The sequence below is a fragment of the Sebastes fasciatus genome, chromosome 13 (genome assembly GCF_043250625.1).
Source record: "Sebastes fasciatus isolate fSebFas1 chromosome 13, fSebFas1.pri, whole genome shotgun sequence".
Taxonomy (NCBI): Eukaryota; Metazoa; Chordata; class Actinopteri; order Perciformes; family Sebastidae; genus Sebastes; species Sebastes fasciatus.
The window spans coordinates 22,846,141-22,865,091 of NC_133807.1; the positions used below are offsets into that span (position 1 = coordinate 22,846,141).

Here is an 18,951-nt window from a genome sequence, read left to right on the forward strand (position 1 = left end):
CTCGGGTGGACAGGATGTGTGTGCAGGTTAGAGAGGACGGGGCGCTGGTTGGTTTACCGAAAGTGTGTTAACAGTTGTGGATAGAGACAGACACCAAACAGTTCATATGTTTACTAAAGCATCTCTGCAAAGAGAATAGAGTTCATGCTAGGGTATTATTTCTTACCTTTCAGGCAGCCGGTATAAGGGCTGGGTATCATTTGAAAATGACTGATACTGGTGGAAATACAGTTTGGTTACAGATAACCTACTTTTTCAAAACCACGACCATGTTTCTCTGCAGACCGATCTTTTTCAGTTCCCAAAATATGCCACAATCTCGCAATGCATCAGTTATGCATGTTGTCTTTACACAGTCAGCCACACACAAGGGAGGTTCAAGTAAAATGTTAGATACTTAAGCAAAGTTAGAGCAGAAAATATCTTTTCAAAGATATCTAGGTACCCCTCTAGCGCCCGTTTTGGGCTCAGGGGTGGCGTGTCAAGTTTCCACTTGTCACATGCATACAGTCACTTTTCAAAATATACTTCCAACGTAGGTTTACTTATTTTTTAGGTTTACTTGCGCAACAAAACTACTTGGTTAGGCTTAGGAAAAGATTGTGGTTTGGTTTGAAATAAGAACGTAGAATAACTATGCTTGTTACGCAACTGACATTAGGAAAAGTCAGAAAGATACAACCCGAACAATGGTCTTCTGGGTGAAAGTCCTGTGTTTGTTTGACTCGTCCATCCCCAACGTGGACTTTGTCTTTATTCTTAATCTGTTAGTTGCTCTGACCGTCTAATAATGACACGGATGGGTTTACATTGGAGTTGGCCTGGTGCATCCCGTACAGACGCTAAAGGGTGCCTCGGTGCGTTGGTATCAGACGCCGAGGGGCGCTGACCAAGCTGCGATACTTGATGAAAGAAAACCAGGGCTGAAACAATTAATCGATTAGTTGATTGACAGAAAATCATCATCATCAACAATTTTAATCATGAAGTATTCTTTAAAGTCATTTATCAAGAGAAAATATAAAATACTTTCCTGCTCAAATTTGCCACTTCTTTGCTCTTCTTTTCTCATTTGCATCGCTAGAAATTGAATATATTTTTGAACAGCTGGTTGGACAAAACAAGCAATGTGAAGACATCACCTTGAGCTTTGTCAACTGTAATGGCTAATTTTTACTATTTTCTGACATCAAGAATCAACCAATTCCTCAAAAACAAAGTCAACAGAATAATCATTGATGAAAATAATTGTTAGTTGCAGTCCTAAAGAAAAGAATCAGTATATATATATATATATATAACATGATATGATCCTTAGAATCTGTGCTGTTTATAGATACTTGAAACATGTGATGTGACAGAAAAGCAGGGGGCATCCGGATTTGAACCGGGGACCTCTTGATCTGCAGTCAAATGCTCTACCACTGAGCTATACCCCCTGTGGTTAACCTGTAGGTGAGCCATGAAGACACAGGTGTGTATGAGGTCATGGTGTATATTAAACATACTCTGTAAATGTAGTAACATGTACACATTTTCTATGTTAATCCTCCATGTTTATTTCTAATTATCTCAACCAGCAGCTCTCCCTTTTTATTTAACGCTGAAAGAACAACACAGCCAGTCTCCCGATGAGCCTCCAACAAATGTGATTAGTCGGCATTGTGTAACCATGGCGATGTGGGCAGGGTGGGCTCATAATGTAATGTGTGGCCTCTGCCCAACCCGGATAGGCCGTTTGCCTGGGGTCTGCCAATCAGATTACGAGGTCCCAGTTTGCATCAGAACATGAAAAATGACAAGTAATGAAGGCCGTTGGTGGACACGCTGGACGCATTTACTCTCTGGTCCACTTCCTCCTCAGTCTGAGACTCGAGCTGCGTTATCTCTGGTTCCATCTGACTGCCTGATCGTATTCAGAAGCTTTTATATGACAAATGTTAACTGCCGTCATGCTCCCTGGAAACAAGGTTTTCTACGAGATATGTCAGGATAAGTTATTACGGAGCAACTCAATTAAACTTTTTGTGTTTTTCTCTCTCCTTTGCCCTCCAACCTCTCCATGTCCAGGGAAAGTACGGCAAGAGGAAGAGCCGATTTAAGCGCTCAGATGGAAGCACCTCATCTGACACCACCTCGAACAGCTTCGTCCGACAGGTAACATTTCACACTTAATCCTTCCTCCAGACCGCTAATCCAGGAGCTAGACTGAGCCTCAGCGTCATTTTATTTAATGAAGAATCATTTGAAAGTTTAATGGAGTCAAAGTGAGGTCTCTTAATGCTGGGAATTAAGCGGCTCCATATGTACAGTAGGTTAATTATTATTTTTGACTTTTTAATTTTTCTCTCAAATCCAACAATTTATACATTCATGAAGTAAAAATAATCTTTGCAGTAGGGCTGAAACGATTAGATGATTAATCGATGAGTCGATCGACATGAAAGTATTCTTTGATGATTTGATAATGATTAATCATTTAAGTCATTTATCGAGCAAGAAATGCCAAACATTTGCTATTTCCAGCTTCTCAAAATGTGAGAGGAGTTACTACTTTTCTCTGTTTTAGATCATTGAAAAATATATAAATAGATAGAATATACAGTGGAAACCTCTTAAAGTGATCACGTCTGTCAGGGTCAAACTGATCACTATTAGTGGATGACTATTATAAGCAATTTTTTTATTATTTATTTATTTATCATGCAGATTACCATCAAATTGACATTAGTACATTTATTACATGAATATAAAGTAATGAAACAGACAGCTTTGCTATTTACTAAATTTCACTGTTATTTTATTTTGAACGCTTTTCAAATTACAGTACTGTACGAATTAAATTACCATACTGTGTATAATTCAAATGCACTATAATACAGTTCAGTACTGTATACAAAATATAGTTTACTGTAGCTCAAATGATAATTAGGCCATTTCCTAAAACAGCATTGTGCTGTTTAAAAATACAGAAATGTCAGTAATGTAAATAGGTTACTAAGCCACAGCTTGGTGGTGTAAAAAAAAATAAACCGAATCAATGCCTAGTATAAAACCAGTAGTAGTAGTAGTAGTAGCAGAAGAACCAAAATGAACACGGTAAGCGGACTACTTGATTACTATAAGCAAGTTATTTATTTGTATAGGAATGATTCTGTCTCAAGCTTTTGATCACTGTAAGCGGTTTCCACTGTATTTGTAGAAGCAATTTGAACCTCTGTCTCTTTGAATTTGTGAATTTCTTAGACCAAACAAGTAATCTATTAATCATAAAAAAACATCAGCCACTTATTTCATCAAAGCTAATAACAATATATGATGACCATGACCATTTACTGAAACAAGTTTCCCAAAAAGAGTCTTGAAAATCTCATTTATCCACCTGTGTGTTTCAACACCCATACTACCATACTCTTTAGTATGCCAGAAAAATATTTAGTATGTTCAAATAATACATAGTATGTCAAATGCAGTATGCCAAATATCTGGTCGCATTTTGCAGCCAGCGTGCTTTTCAGGCTATTCTGACCCATAATCCTCTATGCAGCGGATATATGAGCAAGATGGTCAAAGTTCAAGACGCAATGTTATGATGAAGTATGTACATATGTATACAAGTAAAAAGAAAAAGTATGCAATTTGGAACGTAGCTTAAGTCAGATGTTAATGTTTTTTCATTTCAAAACAACTGGATTCTGAGCCTCTTAACATTTTTTGGTTTCTGGAGCATTAGCAAATGTTTTACGGTGTAATTTGCATTGTTAGTTGTGCCGACAGTAAAATCTGCTGCAAGAGAAACTATATGTCATTGATGTGATATGACCAAGCTCACTTCAAAGAGCAAATATAACGAGTATCAAACAATTATGAAGTTTATAATTCTAGGGTTGCCCTCTCTTAGCCGATTAGTCGACTAATTGGTCGTTTTGGTTTTAGTTGACTAAGATTTCTTCAGTTGATTAGTCCTTTTTTTATGCGTTTTCATGCTGAATGACTCATTTCCAAGAAACGTATGAGTACATCTCTCGGAAACACAAGATTTAATATGGTGCTTTTGTGTGATGCTTTGAGGGGAAACTCAGTTTTGCAGATCTGTCGATTAAACCAACCGATCGATTAGTCAACAAAATGAGTGTTAGTCGACTAAGAATTTCTTTGGTTGAGAGCAGCCCTAATGAAGCCATAAGTGTTATGCAGAAAGTCTGAAGCATGCACATAAGAGGCTGAAGGAACAAGTATAATCTTTAAAAATAATAAACTTAAACCTGATCTTACTGTAGAGTGTAAGGGGTTTCATTTGCCCCGCTGTCTGTTAGCTGTTACCTGTTATTACCACGTCAGTTATCAACCCAGTTCATCTGCTACATCGCACTTCTTTGCAGATTTCTCCACCGTGAAACCTTTTATTTTCTTGTCTGTATATTCTCTTCTTGAAAGGCGTATCTCTCCCTCTCTTCACCTGTGTGTTTGTCACACACATCCCACTTACTGTACTGTCTCTCACACACTTAAATGACTTTGATAACATCTCTGGTAACAACGGTAGAACCCCTGTGACTACAGCTGCACAGCTTCATTGTCACAAAGCTGAGAGACATCAGCAGAGATTCCTCCGGGGCTTTGATGGTAATTATTAGTCCTCCTGTGTCAGACTCACCCCCTGACTCTGACTCCACCCTGGTTCGTAGGTGTAGATTGATCGGCTCTGTCAGAAGGAGCTGGTGAAACCTGTCAGCTGTCCGGCTAAAAGAACGGGTCAAGAACCCTCTCTTCGTCAGACAGGAACACTTCCTCTTCTTTCAGGAGGCGGGGTTAAAGCATCAGACGCTCGTGACCCGCGCCGCGGTCCTGCCTGGACATGACATTTCTCAAAGCGACGCCGTGTGGCAGCTAAATGAGTCCTCCTTTTTCGTCTGACCTCTTCATTTGTGAGAGGAAATGATTTGCCCTCGTGCTGAATGACATTTACCTGTTCAGTACCGGTGTTGCTTTCAAAAAAGAATGAAGAAACGCTGTTGGTGAACACAGGGAGCTGAACTCTCCCGTGGTTTCTAAAGGTTAGCTGCATCCTCGCCTACACACATCACCCTTCCCACTGCCTTGTCCTTCATTAACTCTGCGACTCTGCTTGCCGAAGGACCACGTGCACCGGGGCCTGCAGGTTCGGCACGTTTCATAATCGCTCACACTGTATGAGGAACTCATTACCCGCCGTAGTAAGGATGACTTAACGCTTCCTCAGATAAATGTTCTCCACTGTCTCATGCTGTTGCACAGCGTTTCACTCATCAAGGCTAGCAGGGGAAGGAGCAGAGTGGAAAACGCTGCAAATAAATCCAAAAATTCTGGGTGTTTCTACACGTCAACGCAATTTCTGAAACCATATTAAGATTTTTAAAACCGTCTTTAATCACAGAAAAAGAAGCAAACGGGCGCCCTATAGGTTTTTGTCCATGTAGCCTTTTTTTAGCCTCCTTGAACAACTCAAAGCAGAGCCCTGTATAGGCTTTACAGTCTCACACACACCTACGCGAGAGCAGGCTCACTCACCACACACACACACACACACACACACACACACACACACACAAATACACGAGAGCCACAATCAGCCAACGGTAGAGCTGGCTGGTACACTCAGCCTGGTTTCCATGGCAACCGGGCCACTGAATCTCCCTCTGTGTGCAGGCACAGTGGGATGGAGAGACGAAGGAGAGGATGTTTAGATGGGTTTGTGTTTGTGTGCGTGAGCGTCTCTGTGTGTGTGGTGTGTGTGTGGGTGCAGCCTACGTGTTTGTGCAGCGCTGGTGTGTGTGTGTGTGTTGAGTTCAACAACAACACACTCCGTCTTCCGTCAGAGACTGTCTGCTGCTGCTGCTGCTGCTGTGTACAATAGGTAACATGATGTATGCTTCCAGGAGTATGTGGTGAACAAATTGATTTTGACTTCAAATGTAATATTTGCCCTCTTATAAACTGAATCTGTAGTGTGTTTTATTATTAACTGCTAGAACACACACATGCTCGCAGTGTAGCATCATGACATAAAATCAAATCAGAGGGGCTGTCATGACGAACACATAACAGCTGTGTCCCAGTTCAGTGGCTTCACCGAGAACCACAGAGGAGGCTCCTACCGAAGGCCTCATAAAGACAAAAAACAGTCATTTGAAATTGCAGAGAACGTGTTATTATCTCCTAACCTCGTTGATACCAACGTTTATATTACAAGATGCAACATTTCTCTTCAACACTTCACCAAAACATAACGGATAAGTAGAGAATATGTATCAAACTTTAATATTAATCACACAGCGTTAACGTAACTTCCATTTCTCTGTTCTGCCCTGTAATCAACAATATACTCAGGCTGATAACATGAACAAACAGTGTTCATGCTGGGCATTAATTAGACTCTGTAGCAGATTTTGCAGTGGTCCACTTAATGTAATACAACACAGATGTCAAGTATCAATCTTTTATTATATAAACTATTAACCTTTACAATCTGACGGCCTGCCGCTATTCTGTCTTTCAGAGGTTGAAGCGGGTTCAGTCTTAAAGCTAGAGTGAAGATAGAGTACTGGTATCATATGATACTAGAAATCCTAAGAAATCCATTGGTCATGTTGATTGGACCATGTCATATTAGCTCGTCGGGAAAAACGCTAGATAACGCTTACGTTTATGTTACGCTAAATTTTGCAGAGGAAAAACGGGCATGACCATTTTCAAAAGGGTTCCTTTGACCTCTGACCTCAAGATATGTGAATGAAAACTTGAGATGAACGTAGTGAAAGCTGGATCTTATTTGATAAAACTGCATAATTTGCTGTTGGAAAAAGGTATTAAATCACAATATATCACATCGCAAAGTGTTTGAAATCGCAATAAGATCGTATCGTGACTTAAGATCGTGGTAATATCGTATCATGGAGCCTCTGGTGATTCCCACCCTTAATACTGAGTGTAGAAAAGGATATGTCCACTCTTAATTTGAGTAAAAGAAATGCTTAGTTTCTCTGTCACGGTTTGAGGAGTCTTTGAACGCATCGACTTCTAAAATGTGGATGATTGAGCCTCTAAATCCGGACACAGCAAATAACAGCTCAATTTAAAACTGTTTATCAATCTAAACCCGTTTGTGCAATACTTTTCCTAGAGATTAAGGTGCCAACTACCAACCATAATCTGCAACGTCCCTGGTGCCCTTTTTGACCAGATCTGCAAGGTGTAACCTGAGATTTTGACTAATCAATTTGCAACCCATGCATGACAATGAAACAGTCTTTGCAAATTTAACCGCAATTTGCAAGTGGAAATCATTTGTGAAACTGCAACCATTTGCCATCTGCATGTAAGCAGTGCTTGCAAATTGCATTTGTGAAAAATTCAAATCAGATTGGAGATCTTTGTTGCATGTTGTTCCCCATCACTCCCTACTGATATCTCTCTACTAAAGGCTTAAACAGTCAAGTTAAATAGATATAGAATAGATTCTAAGTGGTGTAATTTACAAGGTGTAAAAACCCTGTGGTAAAGATTAAACATTTTAGAAATTGAATAACTCAAATGCTTGTTTTAAGAAACATAATTTCCCCCTGGCCCCATCGCTCCATAGACAAGATGTGTCTTAGCATTGCTGCCATATGTGAAATGTCTGGAAGGTTTAGATGCTGAAGAGAGACGAGCGGTCCTCCTGTCAGTCCTGAATCCCAGCAGAGCCCCAGTTGCTGCTGCGTCTGGTGCCGCGAGGACCCGACTGGTGGGTCTGCCAGCAGCTCTCCATGTATTCACCTTCCCCATGCTGACTGTGTTGTCATCAGCTGCTAATATAAGAGAGGAGGAGGCGGTCAGGTGTGTAGCCATGGAGAAGCCCCTTTCATTGTGTCAGAGGTCGCCCTCTAGTGGACACACTGGGCCCCCAACACCAACCACACCTATCTGCCAGTACATCTCTCCTTTAGCCTTTTTATTTGTCCCAATTCCAGACAACATGCTAATTTACATATTATACGTTACAGTAAACAAGAAGTAAATGTATGTTTTTAATTAAGTATTAGTAGCTGACTATTTTGGATGGTGTGCAACATATAGTTGGTAGATATGTAGACCTGTTAATCCCTCGTAGGGCTGGATTAAAAAAAAAAGATTAATTACGCTTTTTATTTGAATGAATTGAATATTGAATATAATAATCGTGAGATCGTTCTTTGCATTTCTTTCATCATCTTTCATTTCATCTGCGACTAATGATTATTATTTGATTATCGATTAATCTGCCGACTATTTTCTAGATGAGTCAATTGACAATAAAATGTCCATTTTCCAGTTTCTCAAAGTCCAAGGTGATGTCTTTTAATGTCTTGGTATGTCCAAAACCCAGTTTAATAAGATATAAAACAGAGTAAAGCAAGAAATAACCGTATTTGTGAGGCTGAAAACAGACTAAATAACTTTAACGATTAATCGATTATCAAAATAGATGGCGATTATTTTTCTGTTGATCGACTAATCGATTAATCGACTAATCGTTGCACCTCTATTTCTGAGTTAAAGTGTGTACATCTGCGCTAAATGTTATGTGCTGACCGGGGTTACTTGTTGTAAGTGGTTCAGTTAGGGCTGCGTGATGTGTAAATGTCTACTTTGTGGAAACCAAGTCTTCAAAAAGCTTATTTTAACAGATTGAAACTTAGACGACAGCTGGCTGTATTAGCCGCTTTGAGTCGCAACAGTCTCGTAAACTGTGAATAGTTACAGTTTATAGAACAGCCGCAGTTTACAGGACTGTTTTGACTTGGGATTGTTAGCCGACTGGCTATTTAGACATCATATCTACGAGACTGAAAACGGACTGATCTGAGCTCTCCGTTTGTGTTTGTCGAGGAGATACTATCTCTGGCTATGCAGCCGTGGAAGTGAATTGGATTGTACTTTATTCAGTCTGTCCCTGCTGGGTAGCTAACGCTGGCTAGCCAGCTGTCTGCAGATATCACAACACAAACAGTGCAGATGAATTAGTAAACAGACTTGTTTGACAGTTTCTGCCCTGTTTGTGCTCAAAGTGATGATTAAAGGGAATATTTAGTTGAAGCATCTTGTGCTGACATGTAGGCCTAAAGAAATATAGACATAGACAGTTTTATAACCAGGAACTGTGTTTACAGTTTAGCCAAAGATGTGCTCTTTACACAATTGTTGCTCACTCAGACGGATTCCTCTTCTGCTGCTCTTCCTGAGGTCTCTTCCATTTTTTCCCTGTTAAAGAGTTTTCATTTAGGGGGAGTTTTACCTTATCTGAATCGAGGGTCTAAGGATAGAGGTACTATAGACTGTATATAAAGATGGGTGACATGACAGCTCCCCAAAAGTGAAGCCAAAACATCTGGATCGCCCCCCTGGCTGCAGTATAGGTCATAAAGCCCGCCTTCTTCAAGGATGGGACATGGGCCAAACTAAAAAGTCAAAGTTCACATCAAATACATTTTTCCCAAAGATGGTTTCTGTCATTTTAGGTAGTTCTCATCACGCTGATGTATCTTCAAGTGTTTATTTTTCTGCTAAGTTCAGTTTTAATTAGTTATTTGATGCTATAAAAAGGTTGTGAGACGTCATGATTGGCAGCTGCGGCCGCGTGCTCGGCTCGCGATTGGTTTGGGCGTGTGACCTCAACATCGCGGCTCCACCGCCCGATCACTACCGCGCAGACTCTCGCTCCAAATGACGTCAAAATCTCAAGATGGCAGCTCCAGTGTCCGGGATATTTTGGCTTCACTTCTGTACAGTGGGAGGAAGTGGAAACGCATCATCCATCTTTATATATAGTCTGTGTGCTGTTCTGATTGTAAAGCCCCTTATAGACATAAATAACACCTGACTTGTTGAATGTAAAAGAAATTTAAGTTCACAGAACACATTCTGAGAAGCGGTTTTATGCAACGTTGGTATCTGATGTCTAACGGAGTCATCAAGAACTGAATTGATTCTGGACTTTGTGAATCTAAATCAAAACTAATTGGGAGATCAATGCCAACATGTAGCCTCTGACACCCTTTTTCCGGGAGAGAGACAGAAGAGAGAGGGGCTGGGAAGAATGAGATCAGGTCTGAGCGGATTGAAGCATAGAGAGAGAGAGAGGGGAGGGGGGTTTCCCTGGGCTCTGCCCCAGCCTTCTCCCACGTCAGTCAGGGCATTGAATGGCTGACGGCTGCATACCAAGCCTCCTTCTGGGTCTCGCTGCGTTCATGTCCCTGTTTCTGCCCCGGCCAGGGCTAAATATATTTCCCCAGTTTGCAAATGTAGCACAAGTCCTGCAACCCGACCCCCGGCCAGCTCCGGCTCCCTTCCTCTACACAAGGTTCACGTTCCTCTGGGTTGTGGAGGTGGGGGCGTGTGTGTGTGTGTGTGTGTGTGTGTGAAGGGGTTGGAGGTTAAGAGAGCGCTCTCTTAGTTTCACACATACGGCACTCTTTTCTGGCTCTCTCTCTCCTATCACACACACACACACACACACACATGTACAGTTCTGCACTTGTCAAGCTATCAGACTCACACTAGTTACCGCTATCTCTCTCTCTCACACACACATACACACACACACACACACACACACACACATATAGACATAACTCTGTCTGTGGACTCCGGCGTTGCCCCCTTGGTTTGCCGTGGTGTGGCGAGCGTGGCAAACGAGGTATGGAGAGGACTGAGAGGATTCAAAGGCCCTTCATGGTAAGAAGATTCTGGATAAGCTTTTTTCTTTTTGCTGCGTCTGACTGAACTGGAAGAAGTTTATGTGTGAGTTGTTCTGCGAGCGTGTGGATCTGGATTGAGTGTTGAAAGTTCAGCAGACACTCTGAGATATGACAGGAGGAGAATATAACTCGTGTCCTGATAGCGCCGTACCTCCTGGTCTGTGGCTTTCTTCGCTCTTCTGAGTGTGATTCCATTTTGGGCCGGGCCACAGCTGCTGGAAAGGCGCTGTGTTTTTAATTAGACTTCCAGTCCCACCGGTTGTCTCTGCTGCCCAGCACCGTGGCCATTTCAGGGGGCTTCTGTCACTGCTGTCCGCCTGTTCCAAACAGGACCGAGCTGGACATTCATTTAGCTTCTTGTTCCACTTGACTGTGCTTCTTCACAATATTATCTGTTGTTGGATTTCCATTGTTTTTACAATTATTGCATTTAAGGTAGAGCTACAACGATTAATCCATTACTTGTCAACTGTTAAATTAATCGCCAATCGTTTGAGTAATTCTATGTTTGCTGGTTTCTTTACTTCTCTATGACAGCAAACTGAATATCTTTGAGTTGTGGACAAAACAAGACACTTGAATACGTCATCTTGGGCTTTTGGAAACACTGATCGACATTTTTCCCCATTTTTTGACATTTTATACCAAACAACTTATCGATTAATCGAGAATATAATCAACAAATTAATTGACAATGAAAATAATCGTTAGTTGCAGCCCTAATTTAAGGCTAATTCAATTTTATTTTAAGTGGATAAATAGGTCTGCAAATATTAGTTGTTTAAATTATTGATTAGTTTAATCTGTCAGTTGTTTTGCGACTAACCCTTCGTCCATAAAGTGTTTGAAGAGAATTAAAAATATATCCATCACTGGGAAATTCCCAGAGTCCAAGGTGATGTCTTCAAATTACTTGTTGTATCTCACTTAACAGTTGAAAACCCAAAGATATTCATTTCATGACATAAAATCAGCAAATCCTCACAGTTGAGAAGCTGTAATCATCTGTATTTTTGTTTGACAAATTGCCTTAAACTATATATATATATATAGTTTTATATATATAACTATATATATATAGTTATATATATATATTGCACCTTTCAAGAAACCCAAGGACACTTTACATGGAAGTAGGGAGACAAATCAAAACAAAGCAACTAAACACCAGTACAGTAAAGGAAGGTTTTGAGGAGTTCATTGATTGACTATTGATTAATCGAGTAATCAGTTCAACAGAAGTGATGATAAGATTATATCGTGCTGTTGTTTTACAAAACGCTGTTGCCCCAAATTAAACAAAATGAGTTGTTGAAGTTATATAACAACTTATCACAGTTTGCTGCATTGATCATCACTTGATATTCAGCCTGCCACTTATTATTTATTGTTTTTATTATTGATTAATCTGCCATTTATGTTCTCGATAAATCGTTCAGTCTATGAAATGTTACAAAAAGTGTCCAGTACACTTTCCCAGAGTCCAAAGTGACATCTCCAAGTTTCTTGTTTTTGTCCGACCAACAAGTCCAAAAAGTACAGAGATGCAGTTTATTATCAAAACCAGCAAATTTTCACATTTAAGGAGCTGAACCATGACATTTTTGGCAATTAGGCTTTAATACTACTTCAGTTCTTATTAGCAGTGATTTTACTATTTCATTTTCAGTCGTTTGCCTAATTGTTTCAGCTCTACTTTATATGTGATTTTGCATATATTAGCTGTGTCATGACAAAGGCAGGTATTGAACCTGATTACTTTTTTGAGTATCCACCTAAACAAGTCCGTACACTCGAGTCTGGAAAAGTGTTTATTGCATACTTGGCCAGATTCCTACTCTTTGAGATAACTTTTTTGATTTTATTTTGTATTTATATAATGTTATTGTTCAGCTGCTTGTATTAACACAACAGTAAATTAGAGATGCGTTGAGAAAGCTGACATATTTTACTAAATGGAAAAGGGGTTTTGTTGAAAAAACATGTTTGTATACCTCAAATACGATATTGAGAATTATTGGTATTGGGAAATGAGTATCAATAAACTCAGGTGTTATGTTAAATGATACCCAGCCCTTATCATGACTTAAAGCGACACCTGAAAACTAAAAATATTGTGATATCTCCCAGCCTTAATTTTCGTTGCGGAATTGTATTTTGAATTGATTGACTGAATATAATATAAGTATCAACTTGTTATTGGAGTCCCTCTTGTGCTTGTTTGTGGAAATGGGGATTTCTGCAGTCCATGACTCATCATATTTTTAGTCATCTCCACACTGGCCAGCTGGTCGCCATGACTCGGCTGTGACAGCAATAAGGGAGTATGATCATTTACAGCCACCAGCCATGAGCATCTGACAGGAAATCTGTTCTCTGTGATTCCTCAGCTTGTACATCTGTCTGTTTAGTGAGACGTATTTCCCCTTTATTCCAGATTTCTTTTACTTGTCTTCGCTGAGCTAATCTCTGATGTGAATACACATGAAGCTGAACTGATAATGCATTCTGGTTGGCGCTCAGTTGTTTGAGACGAGATGCTGTGTTCTTGTTCTCCGAATTATTTGATGATAGGGACCCGAGGAGATGCAGAGATAAAGCAAATAGGAAAATTATATTTAATTTTCTCGCCTTTCCTTCTTTTTTTTATCATCACATCATCTGAGCTGATAAGTATGAATATGTTTTTATCTGTTTAATTATCAGGGCAGGGGTTCGCAGCATGTGCTTGTTCTCAGATGGGAATCACTTCTTAGTCATACATTGTGAAGTGTGACAACACCTGCTGCGACGTTCCTGTTGTTTATAGCAGCAGCAGATTAAAAACTTTGACCTCTGCCCTGCTATCTGTCATAAGAACAGTACGTGATCATTTCCTTTGTTTTATAAAGACCTTAAAGAGGAGGAAACTAGTCCAGTTGTCATGCTGGTTCTGTATTTTAATAATCATTTTTAAGCAGTATGTAGAGGCATACCACAAAAAGCAAATCCACTTTACTTCATCCAACTCCCTTTTTTTCATGGACCCGTTTACAAAGGTGCCGTTGCATCAGAAGAAACAGTGTTAACTAATTTCCCTGCTGCAGGGTGACTCTTTTCAACCCTCATTATTCAAAGCACTTCTCTCTCTCTCTCTCTCTCTCTCTCTCTCGCCGGCCCGCCCTCACTCCTTATTCCATTACCCCCCTCCGCTCTGTTGCTCTCTTTTCCCCCCTCCATTTATTCAATATCAATGCTAAGGAGGTGGAAATTCATCACGGTGGCAGCCACTGTGCAGAGAATGGAGAAGAAACACAGTCGGTTAATTTTCAGGATAATTACTGAGCTTCTCCTCTTGCACCTTTCTTTTGTTTTAACCTTCTGTGGTCTGTGGCAATGCAGTATAGTTTGGATTTCACCAACTAGATAAAGAAAAGTTTCAGTTTGGTAGTTTTGTTAGTAAAAACCTTAGACTGTATATAAGAAGTGCACATAGTCAGCGCGACGTCACCCATTGGTTTGCCATATTAAGGCCCAGACACACGAAGCCGACATCAAAGAACTAGCGGCGATGAAGGCCGACTGTTACGTCACCATATATCGCCTTTGTCTTGGCTGACAAGTTGCATTATAGCACTCCACAAAGACTTCAGCCGACGGCCAGTTAGCACGCACGTTCTGCGCCTGCGTGAGAGGAAATAACTCCCCACACCAGCAGGCGGTGGTAGTTTGTATTCCGCGGAAATACAAACCATTGTTATGATACGTACATGAAATAAAGCGCCGTTTGCCGACTATTTTCACACCACTCTCACTCATCACTTAGCTTCATTCCAGATGACCATGTCGCTGTGAAAATATCCGTGTATTGGAATGATCAGATGAGATGAAGATGAAAAATTAGAAAAGCCTTCTGTGTTTTTCCTCTTGACTTTACTTGTTGGCTTGCTCTCCTCATGTCCGTTTCTCTTCTTGTGCATTGATTTGTTTAAGCTGAACAGCCAATCAGAGTGATTTCTTTCACCGACCGGCACCGCTGGCGATTCAACATGCTGAATTGGCTGAAAAGCCTCCGACACAAGCGGACTAGTCGACGGCGCATGACACACTGCAAAAACTAGGCCGACATACGCTCACTGACGGCCCCAAAACTGTCCAATGGCCGACCGTCGACTTGGTGTGTCGGGGCCTTTAATTTTTGGCCGTCACCGTTTTTTTTTTTTGCAACCAGAAGTGGCATGAGAGGATGGAGCTAAGTACAACAATCAGACTTCTTTTTGCAACCAGAGGAGTCGCCCCCTGCTGGCTATTAGAAAGAATGCAAGTTAAAGGCACTTCTGCATTGGCTTCACTTTTCAGACCCCAGCGGTTGGTCAAACCACGGATATTTCCTTTAAACTCCCCATAATGTTTTGTTTGATGTAGGTATTGCTGTGTTATCCTCCAGGCTGTGGCCTCACAGCTGTAACTCACAGCACCGTGAGAAAATCACCTGTTGAAAAGCTTTTAAAGAATTCCCCCGCCGCTGATTTCCGATCAGGGTATTTTATTTACGATTTGATCCCTATATCGTCTTTCTATCTCCTTCCAGATGCAGCTCTCGCTGGCTGCCTGTAATAATAAGCTGCAGAGATGGTTACTATGACACTGCTGGGGTCTCTAGTCTGGCGCTGCCAATAGGAAGGCAGCTCCGCCATCAGGTGGCCTGTAGCTATTTTGAACGGGAGCTGTATGTGAAGTGAAGCAAGCAGCTAAATTAGAGACACAACCCGATGACATGAGAGAAGAAGAAGAAGAAGGAAATGAAAAGGTGGAAGAAAATGTTGCTATCAACACGTTCTGAAAAGGTGCAGAGAGGTTATTGATCAGTCGCTATTTTGTCTCTCCCACCGTCAATCCTTCTCTGTCTCGTCTTTCCCTGACTGTCTATTTTTTCCTCCTCTACTTGTGTGTGACGTGAATCAACTGGATGAGTGACTCACAGACACAAGCATTTGTTCACACACACACACAGAGTAATCCCTCCCACTCTCTCTCTCGCTCTACATTTTGCTGCATCACCGACCTGTTGTAGTGAGCCGCTTGGTCTCAGGTTGTTTCAGACGTCATTTTTTTCTAAAAACATTCCCGTGGGTTCCCCATCAAGGTTTGTTAACCTTCACTTAGTCGGTGCTCCGTGTTGGGATGCACTTGTACGGTTTAGAAGATGACTCAGAGCTGGTAAGTGGGGGCGGCTTTTATTGTCCTCATTAGATGCTGCATGCCACTCACTGGATTATTCCTCCTACCTGAGTGGGATGCGGGCGCACCGCCGCAAGCGATTTGAGTTTGAGTAAATGAAACAGGAAGTGGGGATGGTTTGTGGATGCCCGAGGACGCGAGGAGTTGCTAGCCATCGCCTTGGCAACAGGGAGTGTCTACATTTAGTGTGCTGTTGCCAAGTCACAGAGCGCCTCGATGCGACAGGTGGCTGAGCTAGAATCAACATTTGAAATCATACAGAGACGTAATCAAAGGAGCATAAATCACACATAAACGCACATGTAAACACGCTGACACGCCACACAGATGCTTCACTCTGCAACATATGAGCAGGTTTTCTCTCTGGATATATTTAGACCTCCATGTCCACTTGTCGTTTCTCTTGAGAAATGCCACAAAGGACTCTTTCAATGATTTCTTTTCATCCTTCATCCAGAGCATCATTTTACTTTTGATCCTTTTTTTGATAGTTGGCTGTTGAAATAGAGACCGGGAGAGAGAGCGGTATGACCTGCAACTAAGGTCCCCCGCAAAAATCGAACCAAGGATGTTGCCGTTATATGGCATGCATCTTAGCCACAAGGCCACGGAGACATCTCACATTTCGTTTCATCTTTAAAATAAGAAACATTAGTGTACAAAACAATTCAAATGACAGCAAGTTGGCAGACAGAAGCCAAGAGTTCAGAGTAGGGCTGGGTATCAAATCTCAGTACTTAAAAGACCCCTGCACTGATTTAGTACGGCATCAAATGCTTGGTATGATTCTTAGGAATGTTTTATTATCCTGTCAACAGATATAGCTTCATCTAAATTAGGAAGTTTTTCTAATTTAAGGTTTTATTTAAGATTTTTATATACCACTGATCCCTACAGCTCACTTTGAGGGCCAGCTATAGAGTGCTCCAGGGATGACGTATTGAAACGTCCTGGTTCCCCTCGACAAAAAGGGTTTTGGATTAATGCAGAAAATATGTGGCAAACAAATGTTTATGATACTTTACGATTACTTTTATTATTTTTGAAGTGTAAATGCAATCGCCTGAAGTAAAAAACTAACGTTGGGCTATAAACAAACTACACCACGGTCGCATGAATGCAAGTGTACACAACGAGGCTGTAAAGACGGACGAGTCGGCGTGATGACGTTTAGTAGGAGTATTTATTGATGTATTTTATGTCGTAGAACAAAACGTTAAAGTTTCTTCAGTTTGTGTTAACCACAGACCTTATTTCAGGCATCTAACTAAAAACCCATTCAAAAAACCCATTGACCTCCACCGGAAGTGCTAAAATGCTTACTCATTTCTGGGTTTTAGGACTCATTCCTGTAGCAGTCCATAGCAAAACCTTATCAGAAATCCAAAAAAGGAACTTTTCCCGGCTTGGTCTGTTGTTGTTGTTGTTGTTCTGTACCAATTTTGGTGACAAAAAAAATGGCTTGGACACAATTCAAAATGACGGAAAATCCATGTAGATGCAAATGGATCTAGATAAAGATAGATTTGTCTGGACCCACAAAATCCAGGAAAAATATATATTTTTTTGAGGCTCAAGATTCAAAAGTTACAGGCCAAAACGTAAAGTTCATTGTTATAACGCCACCATCTTGCCAAATTGTACCACATTCGTCCTTGGGTCCCCAGCAATACACCCACCAAGTGTGAAGTAGATCGGATGAATGGTTCTCAAGATATATGAAGGACATACCCACATCCAAACTGAGGTATCAAAAATAGTATTGTTTTGGTATCAGCACCGATGCGTCGGTTATCATATTGGCACCGATATCGAAACATTTCAAACATTACGCAGCCCTAGTCCAGAGATATTACTCCTTGTGTTGTCTGGCTACACATGTGCGGGGAATTTTTCATCATCATTACATATGGTGTATGTCATCTTTGCGCATTCTCACCTCTATTTTAAAAGCCCACACCTAGTGACTCACTTCTTCTGCCTGGCACATTCAGCTGTCCGCATTCTTGTCAGCACCTCCTACAACGCGCCAGGCAGCCTGTCAGCTGAAAAAAACAGCAAGAGAAGAATAAGTGGGATTGTTATATAAATTGAACACACTCAAACACTCCAGAAGTTCAGGCTGCCTCCCTCACTGTGCCGCTCTGCTGAACTGTACAGTAGGCCGGCGCCGCAGGCTCACAGGAGGCTCCGGTTTTTATTGTGGTATGGGTGTCTGGATGAGGGTCAGCAGGAGAGAGTCAAGTTACTGTGCATGAGTGGTGGATGTGTTGGAAACTGTAGCCACTTCATGAGAAATTTATATCCTCCCCTAATATTATAAACAGTCCTCAGGCCATTTCTCTGTCTCTACTTGACACACCCACACACCGAATCTGTTGTACCTGTGCAAAAAGGACCGGCCTCGCTTAAGCTGTAGTGGAAATGTCGGCCCGTTGTTATGCATCCTCTCCACCTCAAATTACACAGAGTCAGCTTTCATGCAATATGAAGGCCAAGGCCCCTTTTGTGTCGGTTACGCTGCTCAAGGCGGTCTTCACATTTTGACCACAAATACATTGCAAAGGCAGAGCCGCAACCGTTCTTCTTAGGATAAGAAAAGTGAATTTGAAACAAGACAAAAAGGAACAGGAGCACATCGGGAAAACTTAAAGATGAATAAACAGGTTGTCGGTTTGGATATTCAAACAGACGGCATTGAATTCATTCACAACTTGTGTTTTTTTTCTCTCTAAGGGTTGAGCCATGGACATGTTGTACTTTTCCCCTCCTCACCTTTATGTAAACTCATTTCAGGGCTCGGCAGACTCCTACACCAGCCGGCCGTCGGACTCAGACGTGTCCCTGGAGGAGGACCCCGAGGCTCTGAGGAAGGAGGCCGACAGACAGGCCCTCGCCACGCTTGAGAAAGCTAAGGTCAGAGATCAACTGTTGCATCCGTTATTTCATCTGTCATGCACAGTGCTAGTTTAAT

At 41.3% G+C, this 18,951-nt stretch overlaps 1 protein-coding gene and 1 non-coding gene across 7 annotated transcripts in view; one reads left to right on the forward strand and one right to left on the reverse strand.

Annotated features, from left to right (window-relative positions):
- cacnb1 (calcium channel, voltage-dependent, beta 1 subunit) overlaps nucleotides 1–18,951 on the forward strand; it is a 47,527-nt gene that overhangs the window by 4,598 nt on the left and 23,978 nt on the right. For 4 of the 6 annotated variants that reach the window (XM_074656260.1, XM_074656261.1, XM_074656262.1 and 1 more), the window contains exons 2-3: nucleotides 2,071–2,157; nucleotides 18,774–18,893. In XM_074656260.1, the coding sequence (XP_074512361.1) occupies nucleotides 2,071–2,157; nucleotides 18,774–18,893 (207 nt within the window). Of the gene's footprint in view, nucleotides 1–2,070; nucleotides 2,158–3,023; nucleotides 3,100–10,502; nucleotides 10,735–18,773; nucleotides 18,894–18,951 lie in introns of those variants that run through there. The other 2 variants (XM_074656264.1, XM_074656263.1) reach the window with 2 other exon arrangements.
- Nucleotides 1,368–1,439, reverse strand: trnac-gca (transfer RNA cysteine (anticodon GCA)). The gene has a single exon. It is a non-coding gene; the product is annotated as a tRNA-Cys (tRNA).